The sequence below is a fragment of the Manacus vitellinus genome, unplaced genomic scaffold (assembly GCF_001715985.3).
Source record: "Manacus vitellinus isolate BGI_N305 unplaced genomic scaffold, ASM171598v3 ctg7180002432338_pilon, whole genome shotgun sequence".
NCBI classification, from domain to species: Eukaryota; Metazoa; Chordata; class Aves; order Passeriformes; family Pipridae; genus Manacus; species Manacus vitellinus.
In genome coordinates, this window is record NW_021938414.1 from 30091 (window position 1) to 51521 (window position 21431).

At 52.1% G+C, this 21431-nt stretch overlaps 3 protein-coding genes across 3 annotated transcripts; 1 reads left to right on the plus strand and 2 right to left on the minus strand.

Moving 5' to 3' along the window:
* Positions 1-215: 215 nt before the first annotated feature.
* On the minus strand, positions 216-1127 carry LOC115307182 (olfactory receptor 14J1-like; the record flags this gene model as incomplete). The annotated part of the gene is made up of 1 exon (XM_029958131.1): positions 216-1127. A coding segment is annotated over exon 1 (912 nt), but the record flags the coding sequence as incomplete, so codon positions are not given.
* A 9904-nt stretch (positions 1128-11031) lies between these two features.
* Positions 11032-12006, plus strand: LOC115307183 (olfactory receptor 14J1-like). The gene has a single exon (XM_029958135.1). The coding sequence runs from the start codon at positions 11032-11034 to the stop codon at positions 12004-12006; it is 975 nt and encodes a 324-aa protein (XP_029813995.1).
* A 7154-nt stretch (positions 12007-19160) lies between these two features.
* On the minus strand, positions 19161-20162 carry LOC112841455 (olfactory receptor 14J1-like). The gene has a single exon (XM_025896599.2). It carries the CDS (start codon positions 20160-20162, stop codon positions 19161-19163), a length of 1002 nt encoding a protein of 333 aa, XP_025752384.2.
* Between the last annotated feature and the right edge of the window lie 1269 nt (positions 20163-21431).

Consider the following 21431-nt stretch of genomic DNA (forward strand, 5'->3'; position numbering starts at 1 on the left):
TTTGTGGGTGAAAAAAAAGAGGTAGAGAGTGAATTTGATGGGATGAAGAATAAAATTTCAGTGTTAGTGACAGGAATAGAGGGAAAAGACAGGGAAGCCCTCCACCCCAAACACTATCAAAAGCTTTAGAAGGCAGGCTGGGCCCAAAATGTGTTACACAATGAATGTTCCGCAGAAGAGGCAGTTTATTGCTTCTTAAAAAAACATCCAGTCATCATTTTCCTTATGGCATCCTTGAGCTCCTGGTTCCTGAGGCTGTAGATGAAGGGGTTCAGTGCTGGAGGCACCACCGAGTACAGAACTGACACCACCAGATCCGGAGATGGGGAGGAGATGGAGGGGGGCTTGAGGTTGGAAAATGCTGTAGCGCTGACAAACAAGGAGACCACAGCCAGGTGAGGGAGGCACATGGAAAAGGCTTTGTGCTGTCCCTGCTGAGAGGGGATCCTCAGCACAGCCCTGAAGATCTGCACATAGGAGAAAACAATGAAAACAAAACAGCCAAGTCCTAAAGAGATAGTAAAAAACACAAGTCCAATTTCCCTGAGGTAGCCTGAGTGTGAGCAGGAGAGCTTGAGGACGTGTGGGATTTCACAGAAAAACTGGCCCAGGGCATTGCCCTGGCACCACAGGGGCAGGGAAAATGTATTGGCTGTGTGCAGCAGAGCAGTGAGAAAGCCAGTGGCCCAGGCAGCTGCTGCCATGTGGGCACAAGCTCTGCTGCCCAGGAGGGTCCCGTAGTGCAGGGGTTTGCAGATGGCAACGTAGCGGTCGTAGCACATGATGGTGAGGAGGGAATACTCTGCTCCAAGAAAGAAGACAAGCAGAAAGGCCTGTGCAGCACATCCCATGTAGGAGATGGTTGTGGTGTCCCAGAGGGAATTGTGCATGGCTTTGGGGACAGTGGTGCAGATGCAGCCCAGGTCTGTGAGGGAGAGGTTGAGCAGGAAGAAGCCCATGGGGGTGTGCAGGTGGTGGTCACAGGCTACGGCGCTGAGGATGAGGCCGTTGGCCAGGAGGGCAGCCAGGGAGATGGCCAGGAAGAGCCAGAAGTGCAGGAGCTGCAGCTCCCGCCTGTCTGAGAATGCCAGGAGGAGGAACTGGGGCATGGAGCTGCTGTTGGACATCTGTTGTTTCTTAGCATAGGGCCTGTTCAGGAAAGGAGAAGACAGTTCAGACAGACCTCTATGAAAAAGCCACTCCATTTCTAAAAGAAATCGATGTGTCAAATGTCACCAAATGCACTGCCAAGGAGTCAGGTTTGCTCTGCTGCAGTGGGACATGGATCCTTTTTGATAGAGCTCTCACACACACAAGGAATGTCAGATGTAACACATCTTGAATACAAAAGTTCCATCTCTACACCCATGACTCAGAAGAGCTGGGGCTGCAGAGCAGAATTCAGTCGGAGCTAAGAATAATTGTACCTATGTTTTCTATTTTTACTGTCACATCTGGGGAAGGTTCTTTTCCACTGCAGGAATCCTCATTTCTATGGCCCAGCACACAGTGCCCAGCAGAGCTGCAGGGAAGGGCCCCCAGAGCTGCCTGAACACCCCCTCCCCCAGGCCTTGGGGGCACTTCCCCCCCACTCCCTGCCCAGGGCTCTGCTGCCTGGAGCTGTCCCTGCCAGCAGCTGCTTCCCTGGGCCCAGGGCTGGGCCCTGCCAGTGCTGCCAGAGCCCATCCCAGCCCTGGGGGCTCAGCTCTGCCCTGCAGAGCCCTCCCAGCAGCACAGGGCACTGCCCAGGGGCATCTCTGGCTGGGCAGGCTCTGATGGCAATGTCAGAGCAACCCTGAGGAGGCTGGAAAAGTGACACTGATGCGTCTGTAAGACAGTTTTGATGTCTGATGCTCTCAGGTTCAGCACCCTCTAATCTAACAGAGCTCAAGTTTCAGTGTCTCCTCCTGTGCTCAGAGATTATTTTCTCTGTCACAGTCAGCACCCAGACAACCCAGAGTATAACACTGAAAGAACTGGTTCCTTCTCTTTAATACCACCTGTCTGTCTGTGCCTCTTGCAAATACCTTCTGGGAAATTTCCTGCTTTGATCTGGAGCTGTGACCAGCCCTCATCCCTGCAGCACACTTTGGAGATCAGAAGGACTCTGCCCTGCTCTGCCCTCCCAGGAGTTGTTCCTTCCCCACAGCCCTTCTCCCTCAGCCCCGTGGCAGCTCCTTGGCCGGGCTGAGAGCTGAGCCTGGCAGGCAGCAGAGTCCCTGCCCCAGCACACAGAGCCCTGGGGGCAGGACCCTGCTCTGCCCCACAGCCCTGGGCACCCCTGGCTGCACCTCCACCTTCCCACCCCACAGCCAGCCCTGGCACAGGGAACCTTCTGGCCCTGGGCCTCTGATGGGGCAGCAGCAAGTCCTGCTCTGCAGCAGCTTCTCCTGCTGCACCCCAGCAAATCCAGCAGAGCCATCCTGACAGCTCCTGCCACTGCTGCCATTTGGCAGCTGGGAGAGGCACTTGCAGGAACTCACCTGCACTGCTCTGCAGCCACAGCCTGACCGTGGCAAAGGGCTGGCAAGGTTCCTGCCCTGAGCAGCTCTGCCCTGTCCTCCCAGCCCAGGATCCCTTGAACCTCCTGCTCACTTCTCCTCTCTGCCCTTGCTGCCTGCAGCTCCTGCCCTGCTCTGCCATATGGCCACTTCCCCTGCACTGCAGCAACTGGGAGAGTCCTGCTGAAAGATCCTGGAAGCTGTGGGATGTGCCAGCTTTAGGAGATGCCTCCAGGAAGGCAAGTTGAACTTTCCTACAGCCAGAGAATTCTTCCTTCAAATCCTCAGAAAGGTTTCTCCTGTAGTGAGAGCTCAGTCACCTCCCAGCCCAGGCTGCCTCTCATCTCTCTGCCTTCTCTCCTGTGCCCTGGGTGCTGCAGGCAGTGCCCTCAGCCCTGCTGGGCTGTGCAGAGGAGCTGCTCACCAGCAGAGCTGTCTCTTTGAAGCTCTTCTTGCTTGCCAGGAGCTCCCTGTGTGCCAGGAGCCCGGCCCAGCTCAGCAGCACAGCAACAGCCCCAGGCATTTCATGACCCTCAGGGAGGTTGATGTTGTTTACATGAGACTCAGTCCCTGAGAGGAAGTTCAAACAACTTCTCAAGAAGTCAAAATGAGATTGAAACACTAAAGTTTCCTTTAGTGCTAATAAGTCTCACTGAGAGACACAACTGAGACCATGTCCCCAGGTTCCAGTTAGAGCAGAAAACTGCAGACAGTGATGACAAGGATGGACAAGCAAGGGAAAGGTGGCTCTGATGCTGAATAAACTTTGACTTGTTTCCTTAATCAAATGGGCCAAGCCCTGACCCCTCAGCCCCTGGGAAGGCAGATCCTGTCCCTGCCTCATTCCTCAGGGCTCTTCCTGGGGCACTGGGATGTGGGATGTGCAATGCCAAGGGCAGGACCATGAGGTGGCACCTGCCAGGCTGCTGAGCAGGGACAAGGAGGCCATGAGGCCCCAGGGCTGCAAGGGCCACTCCCCTCCTCCTGGCATCAGGGGCACAGACAGCAGCCCTGGTCAAAAGCCTGCAGAAGGTGGCTGTGTCAGGGCCTTTCAGCTTCTCCCCATGCCTGTCTCCTCTCCAGCCCAGGCTGTCCTACGGTGTCCATGCCCTGCCCCTTTCCCTGCAGGCTGTCGTCATCCCCCCGGCTGCCCCCCCTGGCTGGCACCTTCCTGCACTGACATCTCTGCGTCCTCCCTGGCTCTTCCTGCACACACAAAGCCTTGGGCTCATCCAGACTCCTTCTGGGTGACATGTTCCAACCCAGTGTTTTCCATGGTGTGAAATTCCTTTTTCCTCATGTCCACTCAGGACCTCCCCAGCTGCACTTGGCATTAATTCTTTCTTTCTCATGCTGTTTTGTGCTACAACAAAAGCATCCTCCCTCTCTGAAGCGATTCTTTGAGCACTCCCAGGGTTCTTCTCTGCTGTCCTCTGCCTGCACACCACTGAACCTAACACTCCTTCGCCCCTGTAGAGCGGTCATATATTTGAGACCTCCAAACCCCTTCGTGGGACATCTCTGAGCACTCTCCAAGGTGTCTGCAGATGAAAACATGGTCTAAGATAGTCACAGGGATATGTTTTACCAAGGTCTGTATTGTCAGAACATGGGGCAATGGCTTTGAACTGAAATGGAGGAGCTTTATTGGATAAAATGAAGCAATAGTTACCAATGTTGCAAGGACTGCAACAGAAGAGGATGTCCCATCCCTGGATTTGTCCAAGGTCAGGAACTTTGAGCAGCCTCAATTAGTGAAGATGTCACTCTCCATGTCCAGGGACTTGGACCACCTGAGCTTTTATCTCCCTTCCAAGCCAAATCATTCTGTGATTCTTTGAGTCCCAAACTCCTTCTCCAAAGAATTTCTGTTGCTAGGACAGGAATTACCATGTTTTTGGAGAAGCCATTGTAAACCCAAAAGGTAAAAAATCAATTCAAATAAAGTTCCAGCATCTCTGTGTGAAAGTTTCACCAATTGGGTCAATGGCAGAGCCTCCCAGGATGACCTTGTCAGTTGAAGATGGGGGATTCTGTTTGGGGTGTGAGTCTTATGATGGGCAACAAGAAAGCACATTTGGGGACTGGGCAAGACTTGTGGTGGGATCTCTTGGGAAGAACCAAAGGAAGGGAAATGGTGGGGTCATGGTGGTTTGTAAAGGAACAGGTGTGAGAAAACAGAGAGAAAAGGGATGAAAAAGCTGGTCATGGTAAACAGGAGGGTGCTCAAGACACTTCCCAGGTCATGCCCTGACACTGATCTCCACAGCCCATCCTGCTTTTTTAAGAACTCCACTGCCAAGAAGTTTCTGTGGGGAGGGACCTCTCTGCTCCTGGCACAGGTTGTGGCCCAAGTTCCAATCCTTGCAGCAGGAGCCACAAATAGTCAGGTCTTGTGTTCTTTGGGGGGCCAGACTCTGCCCAGACTGGGGTGTGTGTGTTGGAAGCACAAAAGAGTGAAGCAAATGCAAAGCTAAACACCCAATGTAGCCTGACTTTGTCCCTAAGTGGGGGATGAGAATTGGACACAACATGTGCAGGGACAGATGGAGGGGTTTGTCCCCCTGGCCCTGCCCAGAAGGGACACCTTTCAGGAAGGGTTGTGGCCTTGGCTGTGCTGAGGGTTGCCCCGGGCAATGCAGCTTGGGATTGCAGTGGCACTGTCAGGGCTCTGCAGAGCTCCTGGCAGTTCCTGCATTTGTCCCCAGCAATGCCAGAGAACTGCAGGGGTTGCAGTCAATCACTTGTGCTCTTTGGGACCCCGACTGGCTCTGCTGAATGGGAGCAGGCCTGGAGTTCCCAGACTGTTCCTGCATCCAGGGTCGGGCCTGCAGTGACGTTTGTGCAGCATTCAATTGGTGCAGTGGCAGGATGGCCATGGATCCATTCCTGCACAAACACAATGGGGCTCCATCCCAGGCAGGGATAGAATGGGCCCACAAATGTTGGAAGGATAAGAACCAGGGAGTTTTGGCCCTGTGGAATCCCATGGAACCAAAGGAACCCTGGGACATGGAGAAACCTCATGGAATAAAGGGGACATTGTGACCCTGCAGCACCTCATGGAACCAAAGGGAGTCTGGGACGTGGCAGGGCCTGATGGAAACAAAGGAACCTCCTGGGAACAAAGGGACCCTGGGACACTGCCAAAACTCAGGGAGACAAGGGAACCCCAGGACACTGTGGAATCTCCTGGAATCCAGGGGCCACTGGAATACACTGGGGCCTCCTGGAACCAAAGGAAACATGGGACACTGTGGAACCTCATGGAATCAAAAGGACTCCGGGACTTTGTGGAACGTCAGGGAATCAAGGGGCCAGTGTGACATCACAGAACCTTTTGGAACCAAAGGGAACCAATGGGACATTGTGGAATCTCATGGAATCAAGGGTCCATTGTGACACTGTGGAACCTCACAGAATCCAGGGGCCATTCTGATTCTGCAAGGCCTTCTGGAGTCAAAGGGTCCATTGTGACACTGGGGAAAATGATGGAATAAGTGGGCCATTGTCACACTGCAGGGCCTTAGGGAGCCAAAGAACGCTGGGAAACAGTGCAACCTCATGGAATCAAGGAGCCATTGTCCCACTGCAGAGCCTCAAGGAATAAGGGATCCAATCTTTGCTTCAGATTTTGTCAACAAATTAAATGTAAGGAATTACAGAAGTGTGATTGGACCACTTTTGTGCCACTGGTTTTAATGATTGGCAAAATGTGAATATTTATATAAAATGAATCTTTTATTCTTACAAATGATCAGACCAAAGATCTAAATCAGAATTATTTATTGCACAGTACAAAGGCTAAAACTGCTTATGCTACAGTATAAGATAAAATAGTGCATGATATTTAAGCCATTATTGAAACAATTATATTAAAGCTACCAAAAAGAAATAATTATTAAGGAGAGATCTGATGGAACTCAGCCACACCAACGGTCGTGGGGAGATTTCTTTTGCTCAGCCTTGAGGAGTGTCCTTGGAGGGCGTCCCCACCCCAGGCAGGAATCTCCACACATCTACCCCAAGAAGGGCTGTGTTAGAAGAACCTGTCTGGATGAAAGGGGACTGGACTTCTATAGGATGAAGGGATTGACTGCTCCTCACAAATGTACAGACCAGTTCCCAGCTTCTCTGTCCCATCCAACTTCCAAAAGCAGGATGTGTGTTTGGAGTTGGGTGAACCAGGCTGGTTTGAGCATCATTCAACACCAAAACCATTCCCAGGGTGCCACCGGTAACTGGCAGATCTCACAGACAGCTTGCATGAGAGCTGGCACTGTTGGCATTGTCTGATGGCATTTTAGGCCTTCTCAGGGTAGGCCCTCCTGCCACCCGGGTCGAGAGGTTGGCTGTGAAAGTCCATCCTGGAGATGCACAGGGAGCCAAGAGTTGGGCTCCTGAGTGACATCCAACAATGGACAGGGGGATGGGACTGACCAGATGAAAGTGTCTCAGGTAGAGCTGGACTGGCAACACAAGGGGGAATTATTCCTGGCTCGCTGGGCCCAGGACACCTCAGGGCCTCAGGCAAGAGCTGCAACATCCAGCTGGGCTTGTGATCCAGGGCTGCATTTAACCATGGACACCAACTGCCAGGTTCTCCAGAACTGGGAAACATGTGCTGCCATCAAAGAGGCCAAGAGGGTAAAGCCCCTGTGGGGTGGGGGATGATGGCTGAGATAGAGATGTGGGCAGGCCTGGCAGATTGATCCCAGCACACTCCCCAAACCCACCAAGGCAAGCTCTACGTGCTGACAATGGTGGACACAACCCCTGGATGGCAGGAGACACCCCCTGTGCCTCCCACCACTGCCCAGAACACCATCCTGGGCCTGGAAAAGCAAGTCCTGTGGAGACACAGCCCTCCAGAAACACTGGAGTTGGACAGCAGGACTCTTTTCCAAAACAACCTTGTGCACACCTGGACCAGAGAGCTCGGCATGGAGTGGATGGATCATATTCCCTGTCAGGCACCAGCCTCTGGGAAAGTTGAATGGTAGAGTGGACTGTTCAAAACCACCTTGAAAGCAATGGGCAGTGGGACCTTCAAACCTTGGGATGTGCATTTAGCAAAAGCCACCTAGTTAGTTAATCCTGTAAGCTCAAGAGATAAAACTCCAGGCCAATTCAGTGTCTAAGATCAACTCAAAAGAACAGGTCCTTTAATCAGGCCCACAGGCCCAGGGGAACACACACGACACGTGCCCTCCCAGGCAATGGTTCTACAGTTTTAGAAGATGGTCCATCCAATGCCAGAACTCTCCACCCCCCGGTTCTGCCCCCGACACGCCCCTTGGGGAATTGGGTTTGGGGTCTTTGGGACCCCTTCTTCCTCATCTTTATCTTCTTCACAGCACGTACAGTCCTTGGAGCGCCTCCAAAGTTCTGGGCTTGTTGTCCATGCCTAGGGTGTGATGTTGTTCAATAGAGATGTTTTTCTACAATTCTACCTTGCAAAGAAGTCTAAACAGGCTAAAGGAATTTAGAAAATTTAATATCAAATGGGGTCATAGGGTTGGGTCTGTGTAAACTACTCTGCTAAATGGTGGCTTATAATACAGCTACATTAACACCTACATTTACTACACAACTACTTTTAAAATATACAAAAAGCTAAAAAAAAAAAATATCCGGAAAGCTTTAAGGCATCACACAAACCTTGTTAGTTAACTCTACCACTTGAACTGGGTCTGCCCAAAAAGAACCTCTGCGTACCATTGAAGGGGATAAAATCCCTGTGGTCCATATGAGGAATATGTTAGGGAGGACAGTTCGGATTAGTCCTGCCTTAAGCTTTGCACAATAGAGCATTTCATTCATTTTCTCTCTTTTCCTCCCTCTGTGGATTGAGAGATCTTGTGACTTCATTGTGTGACTCACTGTGTGCAAAGGGAAAATATGGACAGGAAAAAAGTAAACAGGAGACAAAAAAGGAAATATTTTCTCATTGCTTCTTTAATACAAGATATTCACTTGGAGTACAATTCTGAGATCTGTCTAATTAATCACACAAAAATTGAAGACTTACAAGTAAATTACTCCCAAGGGCTTGTCTTGTTAAGATACCATCACTGAGAAGAGAGTGTGGAGGAATGAGCAGACAAGGAGACCGTCCCTGGGGGCTGGGTATGCAGGAACTCAGAGTCACTGGTTATGGGTGGAAAATGGACTGTGGAATGTGTCTGTGAAATCTGTCTAATAAACCTCAAAAGAGTGGAAGACTTAAAAGTAAATTATTCCCAGATTTTGTCTCCTTAAGATGTTTTGATTGTCAATGAGCTCTTTGGCACTGAATTCCTGAACTGAGGATCTGAAGACTGAACAAGACTCTAGAGAAGTAAAATTCATCAGGAAACCTCCAAGTTGCTGAGGATGTCAGCAAGCCCCACTGAGTCCATCACTGAAAAGAGACCATGGAGGGAATGAACTGGGGCAGGAGGAATCTCAGCTCATGGAGGCTGTGGAGGGAGCTGAGTGTCCTTCTGGCCCCAGGTCTGCAGAGCCACAAGGAGACACCTCTGTTGACTCAGCTGAGTCCCTTCCCTCAGTGCAGGTGAAGGAGATCCCTCCTGGGCTCTGTCTGGGTTTCGTGTCTAATGATGGGACCTTTGAACTTAACTCTGTGTCTCTCTGGAGAAATGACCCTGCTGAAAGAAGTGTCTGTGCCCAGCTGAGAGAAGGCACATCATTATTTCCTTCAGCTGTGTGCCAGCAGGTTCCCCTGGAGCCCCAGGGACAGCTGGAGGGAGCCCAGAGGGGCAGAGAAAGGGCTGCCTGGGGCTGTTGCTGTGCTGCTGAGCTGGGCTGGGCTCCTGGCACACAGGGAGCTCCTGGCAAGCAAGAAGAGCTTGAAAGAGACAGCTCTGCTGGTGAGCAGCTCCTCTGCACAGCCCAGCAGGGCTGAGGGCACTGCCTGCAGCACCCAAGGCACAGGAGAGAAGGCAGAGAGATGAGAGGCAGCCTGGGCTGGGAGGTGACTGAGCTCTCACCACAGGAGAAACCTTCCCAGGATTTGAAGGAAGAATTCTCTGGCTGTAGGAAAGTTCAGCTTGCCTTCCTGGAGGCATCTCCTAAAGCTGCCACATCCCACAGCTTCCAGGATCTTTCAGCAGGACTCTCCCAGTTGCTGCAGTGCAGAGGAAGTGGCCACATGGCAGAGCAGGGCAGGAGCTGCAGGCAGCAAGGGCAGAGGGGAGAAGGGAGCAGGAGGTTCAAGGGATCCTGGGCTGGGAGGACAGGGCAGAGCTGCTCAGGGCAGGAACCTTGCCAGCCCTTTGCCACGGTCAGGCTGTGGCTGCAGAGCAGTGCAGGTGAGTTCCTGCAAGTGCCTCTCCCAGCTGCCAAATGGCAGCAGTGGCAGGAGCTGTCAGGATGGCTCTGCTGGATTTGCTGGGGTGCAGCAGGAGAAGCTGCTGCAGAGCAGGACTTGCTGCTGCCCCATCAGAGGCCCAGGGCCAGAAGGTTCCCTGTGCCAGGGCTGGCTGTGGGGTGGGAAGGTGGGGGTGCAGCCAGGGGTGCCCAGGGCTGTGGGGCAGAGCAGGGTCCTGCCCCCAGGGCTCTGTGTGCTGGGGCAGGGACTCTGCTGCCTGCCAGGCTCAGCTCTCAGCCCGGCCAAGGAGCTGCCACGGGGCTGAGGGAGAAGGGCTGTGGGGAAGGAACAACTCCTGGGAGGGCAGAGCAGGGCAGAGTCCTTCTGATCTCCAAAGTGTGCTGCAGGGATGAGGGCTGGTCACAGCTCCAGATCAAAGCAGGAAATTTCCCAGAAGGTATTTGCAAGAGGCACAGACAGACAGAGGGTACCTAAAGGGAATGAACCAGTTCTTTCAGTGTTATACTCTGGGTTGTCTGGGTGCTGACTGCAACAGGGAAATGAATCTCTGAGCACAGGAGGAGACACTGAAACTTGAACTCTGTTAGATTAGAGGGGATTGAACCTGAGAGTATCAGACATCAAAACTGTCTTATAGACAGCATCAGTGTCACTTTTTCAGCCCTGGGCCCAGGGAAGCAGCTGCTGGCAGGGACAGCTCCAGGCAGCAGAGCCCTGGGCAGGGAGTGGGGGGCAAGTGCCCCCAAGGCCTGGGGGAGGGGGTGTTCAGGCAGCTCTGGGGGCCCTTCCCTGCAGCTCTGCTGGGCACTGTGTGCTGGGCCATAGAAATGAGGATTCCTGCAGTGGAAAAGAACCTTCCCCAGGTGTGATGGTAAAAATAAAAAACACAGGTACAATTATTCTAAGGACAGACTAAGCTTCTGCTCTGCAGCCCCAGCTCTTCTGAGTCATGGGTGTAGAGATGGAACTTTTGTACTCAAGGTCTGTTACATCTGACATTCCTTGTGTGTGTGAGAGCTCTACCAAAAAATTCCATGTCCCACTGCAGCAGAGCAAAACTGACTCCTTGGCAGTGCATTTGGTGACATTTGACACATCGATTTCTTTTAGAAATGGAGTTGCTTTTTCACAGAGGTCTGTCTTAACTGTTCCCTGTCCTTTCCTTTTTTGAACAGACCCTGTGCTAAGAAGCAGCAAATGCCCAACAGCAGCTCCCTCACCCAGTTCCTCCTCCTGGCATTCACAGACAGGCGGGAGCTGCAGCTCCTGCACTTCTGGCTCTTCCTGGCCATCTCCCTGGCTGCCCTCCTGGCCAACGGCCTCATCCCCAGCGCCGTAGCCTGTGACCACCACCTGCACACCCCCATGGGCTTCTTCCTGCTCAACCTCTCCCTCACAGACCTGGGCTGCATCTGCACCACTGTCCCCAAAGCCATGCACAATTCCCTCTGGGACACCACAACCATCTCCTACATGGGATGTGCTGCACAGCTCTTTTTCTTTGCCTTTTTCATCTCAGCAGAGTATTTCCTCCTCACCATCATGTGCTACGACCGCTACGTTGCCATCTGCAAACCCCTGCACTACGGGACCCTCCTGGGCAGCAGAGCTTGTGCCCACATGGCAGCAGCTGCCTGGGCCACTGGCTTTCTCAATGCTCTGCTGCACACAGCCAGTACATTTTCCCTGCCCCTGTGCCAGGGCAATGCCCTGGGCCAGTTCTTCTGTGAAATCCCACACATCCTCAAGCTCTCCTGCTCACACTCAGGCTACCTCAGGGGAATTGGGCTCATTGGGGTTACTGCCAGTTTATCATTTAGTTGTTTCATTTTCATTTTTTTCTCCTATATGCAGATCTTCAGGGCTGTACTGAGGATCCCCTCTCAGCAGGGACGGCACAAAGCCTTTTCCACTTGCCTCCCTCACCTGATCGTGGTCTCCCTGTTCCTCAGTACTGCCACATTTGCCTACCTGAAGCCCCCCTCCATCTCCTCCCCATCCCTTGACCTGGTGGTGTCAGTTCTGTACTCGGTGGTGCCTCCATCACTGAACCCCCTCATCTACAGCCTCAGGAACCAGAAGCTCAGGGGTGCCATAAGGAAAATGATGACTACATGTTTTTTGAGAAACAATAAACTCCATCTTTTCTTCTGCAGAACACTCATTGTATAACTCATTTTGGGCCCAGCCTGTCTTCTAAAGCTTTTAATAGTCGTGGTGGTGGTGGGGATTTCCCTGTTTTTTTACTTCTGCTGATGTCATTAAGACTGAAATTTTATTCGTCATCCCATACAGAAATCACTATCTCTTTTTTCTTTTTAACCCACAAAATATACAAATCAGGAATCATGCTTTGTGTGCATTTAAACAAAATAAAAGTTTGTGCAGAAAGATATTTGTCAAACATCCTCCCTGTGATAGTTTGTACATGAGGAATCACAATCTCTGAGTGGAAGAAAGGACACAAATTCTTTTTCCCTGATCCTTCTACCAAGACCTCCCCTGAAGCTGGAGGGCATTTCCACGTTTGCAGATGTGGAGGGGAAAAGAGTCCCAGCACTGCCAGGGAGCACCAGCACTGGGACTGTTCAGAGCTGCTCTCTTTGCACTCCCACCCTCTCCTTTCCTGTCCGTGCCCAAGGCCTGAGTGCTCTGGCAGCTCAGTCACTGTCCTGCTGTGGGTCAGGCCTGTGAGCACAGGCAGGGACAGGCCCTGGGCACTGCTGGGACAGGGCTGGGCTCCACAACAGCAGTTCCAGCAGCAAAGGGGTTCCCCTCCAGGCACTTCCTCAAGGCTGAGGTCTTTTCCCAACACTGGTATGGAGAAGAAGTCCCTGGATTCCTTTTGTTCCATGAGATCCCCCAGTGTCACAATGGCCCCATTATTCCATGAGGTTCTGCAGTTTCACAGTGGCTCCTTGATTCCATGAGGTTGCACCGTGTTATCACAAAGCTGAGCCCATCCTGATAAAAGTTCTGAGAAGGTTGGGAAGGAAAGAGGGGCATGGCCAAGAGAGAGGAAAGATTTTGATGAGGTAAAACCAGATTCAGGGAACGCTGAAGGTGCTGAAACACTGACTGTGCAAACATTCCTTTATGCACTTTGTAACCTCAAGCCCCAGCACTACCCAAAAATGCTGTCCTCCCACTGAAAAGAAATCCACTGCTCTAATTACAAACCAGAAAAAGCCCAAACCAAGAACTCCAGACTCTTATTCACCCTCTAATGCCCACCCCAATCCCAAACCTGTATTACCTGGATGAAAAGCCAAGCTTTAATCCTGACCCAGCCCAAAAAGCTCTTCCCCTAATCATGAACCAGACACTGCCAGCAGAACAACAAACCTCCCAAAGTTCTGCCTAATCCCCACCCTGAGCTCTAAACCCCAAGCCCTGACCATTAAGCACCCCCACAGCCCTTGGGAGCAGGGCAAGGACCTGCAGGGCCCAGAGCAGGCCCAGGGGGTTGGCAGAGGAATGGGAGGTGACCTGGATCTGCTCAGCTCTGCAGTGACCCCCAGGAGAAGGGCCTGGGCTCTGGCAGGGATGTCCTGTGGCACAGGGGCTCAGGATCCAAGTTCAGAAGGCCAAGTGCACATGGCAACAGCCAGAGCTGGTGCAGAGACATCAGGGAGGGTCTAGAAATGCTGCTGGGAGGGGGTGGGAAAGCAGGAGGGGTGTGTGCAGCCTGCAAGGCCAGAGCAGCAGCAGGGCCAGGGCAGGACAGCCTGCAGGAGAGATGGCCAAGGGCTCTGGCAGGGCTGCAAGGCCCAAAGGCACCCAGGCCTTTGTCCCCTTGCCTCTGCCAGCTGCCTCTGCCACTCAGGCCACCACAAGCAACTTGCCTGGCAGGTTCTGCACTTGGTTTCTGCCTCGCCCCTCCCTCAGGAGCCTGGCAGGGGTTGCCCAGTTTTGGGCCTTTGTTGTTCCTCCCCCTCCCATCCCAGTGCCCCCAAACAGCCCTGAGCCAGCCGGGAGGGACAGGATCTGCTGGGCCAGGGCCTGGGGCTCAGGCCTTGGCCTTTGTGCTCCACAAAACCAAGGCAGGCTTTGCTCAGCATTGCAGGGGCCTGCCCAGAGCCTTTGCCTGCACTCCTGGCCTCCAAGGAGCTGCTCCAAGGAGTCCCTGGGGAGGCTTTGGCAGTGCCTGCCCTCAGTGGGGCCCAGCAATGCTTCAAGGCACTTGCAGTTTGGCTTCTGACTTCTTCAGCAGCTGCTTCAATCTTCTCTCAGTACCTCAGGATCATGGGCTGGGCTGCAAACACACCGTGGGGCTCATTAAATTCCAGAAATCCCTCAGGATCTCTTTGTCTTCCTTTAACTGTCTTCAAGGCAATTTCAAAACAAGTCTTCAAAGTTTGTATTTTTTTTCTTTTAATTCAGTTATGGATATATTTTAGTTCAGAGAAGAGGTGATAGAGGTGTTCTCCAAGTGATCTTGATGCTGAGTGTCACCTCAGGAGATCCAGACTGACCCTGTCTGATCAACCTTGCTCCTCACCCCCCAGCCTCACCAGTTCTGACATGGCCCATCTTGGACTGACAGCTGATGCAACTCCAAACACACCGTAGGGCCCATTGAAACACTGAAAAACAAATTATTTCCCTTCCTTTAATTGTCTTCATGTCTTCAAGACTTCTACAGCTAATTAGAGTTGTTTTGTAGTTTAGCTAAAGCGGAAAATTTTAAAGTGGATGTCACGAAAAATATATATATTTTTATGAAAGGGAATGATTTACACAGAGCCTTGGGATGCAAGAGGGTCAGGGCAGAAAGGATTTGGATCCAAAGACAAGGGGGCAAAAGACATTAGTAGCATTTAATTATTCACCAATTGAACAATTATCAAGTGATTCAATAGCACTTGCTACAATTTTAACAGTGACTGAATTATAGATTCACAATAACAACATTCACACCACAGTCAATTCACACCCACACCCAGGCAGAGATGTGTGGACACATCAAGAGCTGGCTGTGGAAAGGTCCCTCTCCCAAATTCTCCTTGTTGTCAGGGAAACACTCCCACAAATCCCTTTGTGTTTCCCAACAGATAAGGGTCACAGCTGGAGGAGTGTTTGCTGAGGGGGATCAGAATTGTCCTGGACATCAGGGACGGTCTTTGGAGTGTTGCAAACTGGAGGGTTCCCGAGCTGGGAGAGGCTGCCAGAGGTGTCCCACTGAGAGGGAGGTGCTGGGGAGCTGCCAGGGCCTCCCTCAGCCCCGCTGGTTGTGGGCTCCCAAGGTGACTGGCTTTAGTTATCTGCTGAATTTCCATCCTGGTGTCAGGAATGACTGGAGTTTCCAAACTATTTGGGAATTGTATCCAAACTATTCCATTTGGGCCACAATTTAGGAAGCGAATGTTCCAAGGCTTTCATGGGATGACACAGGGATTATCCTGTGTTTCCCAACTGTTCCACTCCAGATTGTTCCTACCTTTATGGTCCAGGAGCAGATGGTCCAGTCCAGGGACACTTCACCACACCCCTGGGACAGTCCAGGGGCTCTTCATTGCTCAGCTGGTTTGGTCAAGGCTTGTCAGGAGCTCCTGAGATCATACCTATAAGAAGGATGGGCACAGACTTAGTTGTAGTAAGACAAGTGATAATGGTTTTCAACTAAAAAAGAGCAGATTGGAACTAGATATAAGGAAGAATATTTTTGCACTGAGGGTGGTGAAACACTGGTGCAGGTTGCCCAGAGAGGTCATAGATGCCCCACCCTTGGAAACATTCAAGGCCAGGTTAGAAAGGGCTGTGAGCAACCTGATCTAGTTGAACGTGAACACTTTCATTGTGGGGGGATTGGACTAGATGTCCTATAAAGGTCCCATCTGATTCAAACTATTTAGGATTCTGTAGTTCATTCCTACAGAGCCAAGGCTGACAAGGATCACCCAGGTTTCAGACCCAGCTGAGCATCCCCTTTGATGGCCCAGCTGGTAGCTCTGCTAAAAAGCTGCTGCAAAGAACCTCCAGACCTAAAGGAGCTTTGTGTTGGGCTCAGCTGTGGCTCTCAGGGCTGGGGGTTGGCTTTTGGCTGCCAGGTGCCCACCAAGGCTCTCTCACTCCTTCTCCTTCTCAACTTCCCTTGGTGCCTGGAGGGTTGTTTCTCCCCCATTTCTCTCACTCCTCTCTGGGTTACAGCACCCTGGATTTTATCCTTTCTCCAAAGGGTTATCACAGAGGTGCCTCTGGAATTGGTTTTTGACTCAGCTTTGGGCACTGGCTGGTCCATTTTGGAGCCACCTGAAACTGGCTCTCTCTGACACAGAGTCAACTCCTGATCTCCTCTTCCCTAAGGGAAACCTGCAGCCCCCTCCCTGCTACCAAACCTGATCTACAGGGTCATTCAAGTGCCCAGGGATAGAGGAGGTCATTGATCCCATTATTCCTCAGGCTGGTTAAACAAGACTTTGTCCTCTTCCTGTCCCTGACTGCAGGTTCTTTCTGTCAGAGCAGAGCTGGGCTGGACCTAAGCCGTGCTTTGCTTCAGAGCCTGCTGGGGTGGGGGCAGATGGCAATGGAAAAGTTGGGTTGGACTGGATGATCCTTGTGGGTCCCTTCCACCTCAGCATATTCTGTCATTCTGTGTTTGTTTGGGTTTGGTTTGGTTGTGTTTGGTCTTTTTCCCTCCTTTTGATTTTCCTTTCCTCTGACCCATGAGTTTTTTCTTCATTGTCTTGTGCCTTGCTGGGCACCTGATGGCAGGACAAGTTTCTCCAACTCACTCATCTTGACCACATTTTTTGTCCAAGTCACCATTAACTAGACGAGGTTTCTCACAGACTTGCTGCAACTTGGCATCATCCACAAAGGAGTGGAAAGTGCATTTCATCCCATCACCCAGAGACATAATAAAGGTGTTCCATAGGAATGGTCAAGGACTCGTCCCTGATGGATGTCACCTGGGAGTTGCTGCCAAGAGGAATTTTTGCCATGACTTTTGACCCTCATCAGTCATTCAACTTCCCCACCACCACATGTTTCACTTGTCCAGTCCAGCTGTCACCAGTCTGTCTCTAAGAGACCCCAGCAGACCATGTCAAAGGGCTTGCTGAAGTCTGGGCACACAACATCCCCTTCTATTCCCTCCCACAGGGGTTCTACAATTCCTGCCTTGTCCTTCCAACACCTGGCAATGGCTGCAGGAGGACTTGCCATATCCCCTTCCCTGCTGAGCCTGAGCAGTCTGGAACTCTGCCAACCCTCCTTGCTGCCCTGTTTGCAGACTGGTTCCATGTCTGCCTTTGCCAAGCCCCCAGGAAGCTCTGGGATGGCTCTGGCCTTTCCAAGTGTTTGAGAGAGGTCTCCCAGTGAGAGACACTGCCCAGCCTTCTCAATATCCCTGACACGAAAACCTTTTCTATTATCCCACAGTTCCAGTCTAGTGCTCAGGACACAACACATATTCTCATTGTTCTTCAGGAGAAAATTAGAAGGGATTTCATTAGAGAGGTCAACTGGTGGAGCAGCCCAGTCTGGTCTGGCCCCACAGCAGTGCCCAGCCCCGGGTGCTGCAGAGCTCTGGGCACTCCCCCCACAGCCCCAGCCCCTCTGAAGGGCACAGCAGCTCCTGGGGCACACAGAGGAGTCTCAGCATCCCCATCAGCTCAGGGGCTGGACACTCAGCATGGCAGGAGGAAGTGGAGGTCAGGGAAACTGCAGGAGCCCTGGTATCACCTGCAGGAGATGCCCAGCACAGCCTGACTGTGCCCCTCAGTGCCAGCCCCTCTGCCCAGCCCAGCACAGAGTCCTGGCCCAGGGACAGAGCAGCCTGTCCCCAGGGGGGCTGCAGAAAGAGGTTTGTCTGTGTCAGGGATTCCTTTCTGCAGGCCCAGAAATGCTGCCTTGATCTTCTCCAGGGACATCCCTTTGCCCAGGTCAGTGTGTCCAGGCTGCCTTGGCCAGTTGCAGATCCCAGCCTGGGATCCCTGCAGGGCCCTGAGCTGGAGGTGCTGCTCTGCACAGGGAGGGGCTGTGCCACCCTGGGCTGAGCCTGCACTGGCCATGCTGGTCAGGGTGGGGAGCAGACCCAGCAGGATGGGGATCACTCCTCTCCACCCTCTGCCATAGTCCTGGAAGGCTCAGTAGGCAAGAACAAGGCTGGGCAGGACCATGGGCTGTTTCCAATGGCACAAAGGGCAGGGCAGGGCTCCACTCCATGCAGCCTGTGGGCTGGAGAGTTCTTCAGGACACCCTCCTGGAAAGCCCAGCCCTGGCTCTGGTACAACCCTCCCTGAACTGGGGAGGCACAAGGGGAGTTCACTGCGGGTGAGACAAGTCGCTGGTCAGAGTCCTTTCTCTGTTCCTGCTGCATCCCCTGGGGTTGCAGAACTCTCCTTTACCAGCTCACAGGCAGATTTAGTACTTGATCTCTGGTAACTCCACCCTGGGCAGGATTCTGCTCCAGTGCTCCATTCCCTGCTGACTGGATGGGACAGGCTGTCCCTGCAGATCCTCTGTGCTCTCCTGCACTGCCTGAGTTCCTACAGACAAGTCCTCACCTGCCATCAGAGCCCTCACAAGCTGCAGAGCCCCAGGCAGGTGACGTGGAGACCATTTGCCACTGGCCACCAGCACAGAACATCTGACCCAGCCCTCAGTCCCTCAAGTACCCCAGTGAGTCACTTCTCTCACTGCAGGGACTGAATGGGGAAACAAGCAAAGCAATGAGACTCTGGAGAGTCTATTCCTTGGCCTTGTTCTTTACACCAACCTTTCAAAAAGAACAAAGTCTTCAGGAACTGCCCAGGGGGATCCCCTTTCCTGATGGAAATGATGTTAAGGAGCCCAGCTCTGACCCAGCAGTGCCCAGGGCCTGTCCCTGCCCATAGTCACAGGACTGACACACAGCAGGGACTGAGCTGCCAGAGCACTCAGGCCTTGGGCAAGGAGCAGAAAGGAGAGGGAGGCAGTGGAAAAACAGCATCTCTGAAAAGGCCAAGAGCTGCTGCTCCCTGGCAGTGCTCCTGTACCAGGACTCTTTACCCTTTCTCCTCTGCACACAAGCACTGCCCTCCAGCTTCAGGGAAGTTGTTGGAGGGAGAATCTGGAAAAAAGAATTCAAGACCTTTATTCTACTCAGAGATTGTGATTCCTCATGTACAGAATAACAAAGGCAGGATGTTTAACAAAGAAATTGCTGCAGAAACTTTTATTTTGTTTAAATGCACACAGAGAACGATCCCTCATTTACACAATTGTGGGTCAAAACAAAGAGAGAGTGAATTAGGTATGAGATGGAGAATAAATTTCTGTGTTAACAACATTTAAAGAGGAAAAAATGTAGGAAACGGCCCCCACCACCACTCTCAAAAGCTTTAGAAAGCAGGCTGGGCCAGTAAATGGTTACACAATGAGTGTTGTGCAGAAGAAAACAGGCAGGTTATTGCTCTTGAAAAGCATCTAGTCATCATTTTCCTCAGGGCATCCTTGAGCTCCTGGTTCCTCAGGCTGTAGATGACGGGGTTCAGTGCTGGAGGTAATACTGAGTACAGAACTGCCACCACAAGGTCCAGGGATGGGGAGGAGATGGAGGGGGGCTTCAGGTCGGAAAATATGGCAGTGCTGACAAACAGGGAGAGCACGGCCAGGTGAGGGAGGCACGTGGAAAAGGCTTTGTGCTGTCCCTGCTGAGAGGGGATCCTCAGCACAGCCCTGAAGATCTGCACATAGGAGAACACAATGAAAATGAAACAACCGAACACTAAACAGGCACTAACCACAATGAGCCATATTTCCCTGAGGTAACCTGAGTGTGAGCAGGAGAGCTTGTGGATGGCAGGGATTTCACAGAAGAACTGGCCCAAGGCATTGCCCTGGCACAGGGGTAGGGAAAATGTGTTGGCTGTGTGCAGCAGAGTATGGAGAAACCCAATAGCCCAGGCAGCTGCTGCCATGTGGGCACAAGCTCTGCTGCCCAGGAGGGTCCCGTAGTGCAGGGGTTTGCAGATGGCAACGTAGCGGTCGTAGCACATGATGGTGAGGAGAGAAAACTCTGCTGACATGAAGAAATAAAAGAAAAAGAGCTGTGCAGCACATCCCATGTAGGAGATGGTTGTGTTGTTCTGGAGGGAATTGTGCATGGCTTTGGGGACAGTGGTGCAGATGCAGCCCAGGTCTGTGAGGGAGAGGTTGAGCAGGAAGAAGCCCATGGGGGTGTGCAGGTGGTGGTCCCAGGCTACGGCGCTGAGGATGAGGCCGTTGGCCAGGAGGGCAGCCAGGGAGATGGCCAGGAAGAGCCAGAAGTGCAGGAGCTGCAGCTCCCGCCTGTCTGCGAATGCCAGGAGGAGGAACTGGGCCATGGAGCTGCTGTTGGACATTTGCTGCCTCTGGGTGTTTGTTTCCAACACAGGAGAAGAAGACAGTAAGAGGCCAGTTAGTGTGGACTTATCTAAACAAAGTCAAAGCTGTATTCTACAGACACTCCCCATGTCAGACGCAGACAGCCTTTTGATTTCCTAGGAGATCTTCCTTCAGCTCCAGTGCTGGGTCCCTACTCAACAGCATTTTCTCTGTTTTAGCATCACTGTGCAGGGGTTTCACATAACAAGGAGATGTTTATGGACAGGTTTCCATCCTGGAAGGAAACCTCAGGGAGACCGCCAAGTGTCCTTTTGATGGCATTTAAGCAGACTCAACTCCTTCCCCAGCAGCACAGACTGCACTGGTAGGGGTCATATTCCGTTTGCAGGTGCAAAAAGGACCGCTCAGACTAGTCCTGATGGGTCTAGCAGAGGTGATGCTGGTGCTGCCCACAGGCAGAGCAGTGGCTGAAAGCACATTAGGAAGCTCAGACAGACCTACTGAGCACTCACAGTTCAGATGTCTCAGGGACTTGTCAAAATTAATACTTTCTTAATTATTCCTCCCATTCCTCAAGAGTTGGAAACTGGAAACACAATCTCAGGAAATTTCTTTAACCTTATAAAAATCTTTGTCTTGGAAATATTCTGAGAGGGAGCTGGAGCTCTGAGCATGTCCTCCTCCTCTGCACTCCAGATGCTCTCAGAGTTGCACTTACAGAATCTGTAGTTGGTGGGCAGTGCCAGCTTTCCCAGATGCCTCCAAAAGCTGCAGTCCCATTGCCCTGCATGACCAGACTTCCTGTGCCAAGATCTGTTAAAAATTCTCCCCCAGTGAGGTCTCAGCATCATTCTACGTCTGACAGCCTTTAACTTCTCTCTGTCTCACTCCCCTGCCCTTGGTGCTGCAGGCAGTGCCCTCAGCCCTGCTGGGCTGTGCAGAGGAGCTGCTCACCAGCAGAGCTGTCTCTTTGAAGCTCTTCTTGCTTGCCAGGAGCTCCCTGTGTGCCAGGAGCCCGACCCAGCTCAGCAGCACAGCAACAGCCCCAGGCATTTCATGGCCCTCAGGGGACATTGATGTTGTTTACATGAGACAGTCCCTGAGAGTAAGTTCAAACAACTTCTCAAGAAGTCAAAGTGAGATTGAAACACTAAAGTTTCCTTTAGTGCTAATGAGTCTCACTGAGGGACACAACTGAGAACATGTCCCCAGGTTCCAGTTAGAGCAGAAAACTGCAGACAGTGATGACAAGGATGGACAAGCAAGGGAAAGGTGGCTCTGATGCT

Bases quoted from the DNA above. Each gene is read 5' to 3' on its own strand.
- LOC112841455 (XM_025896599.2), bottom strand. From the start codon at position 20,162: ATGTCCAACAGCAGCTCCATGGCCCAGTTCCTCCTCCTGGCATTCGCA.
- LOC115307183 (XM_029958135.1), top strand. From the start codon at position 11,032: ATGCCCAACAGCAGCTCCCTCACCCAGTTCCTCCTCCTGGCATTCACA.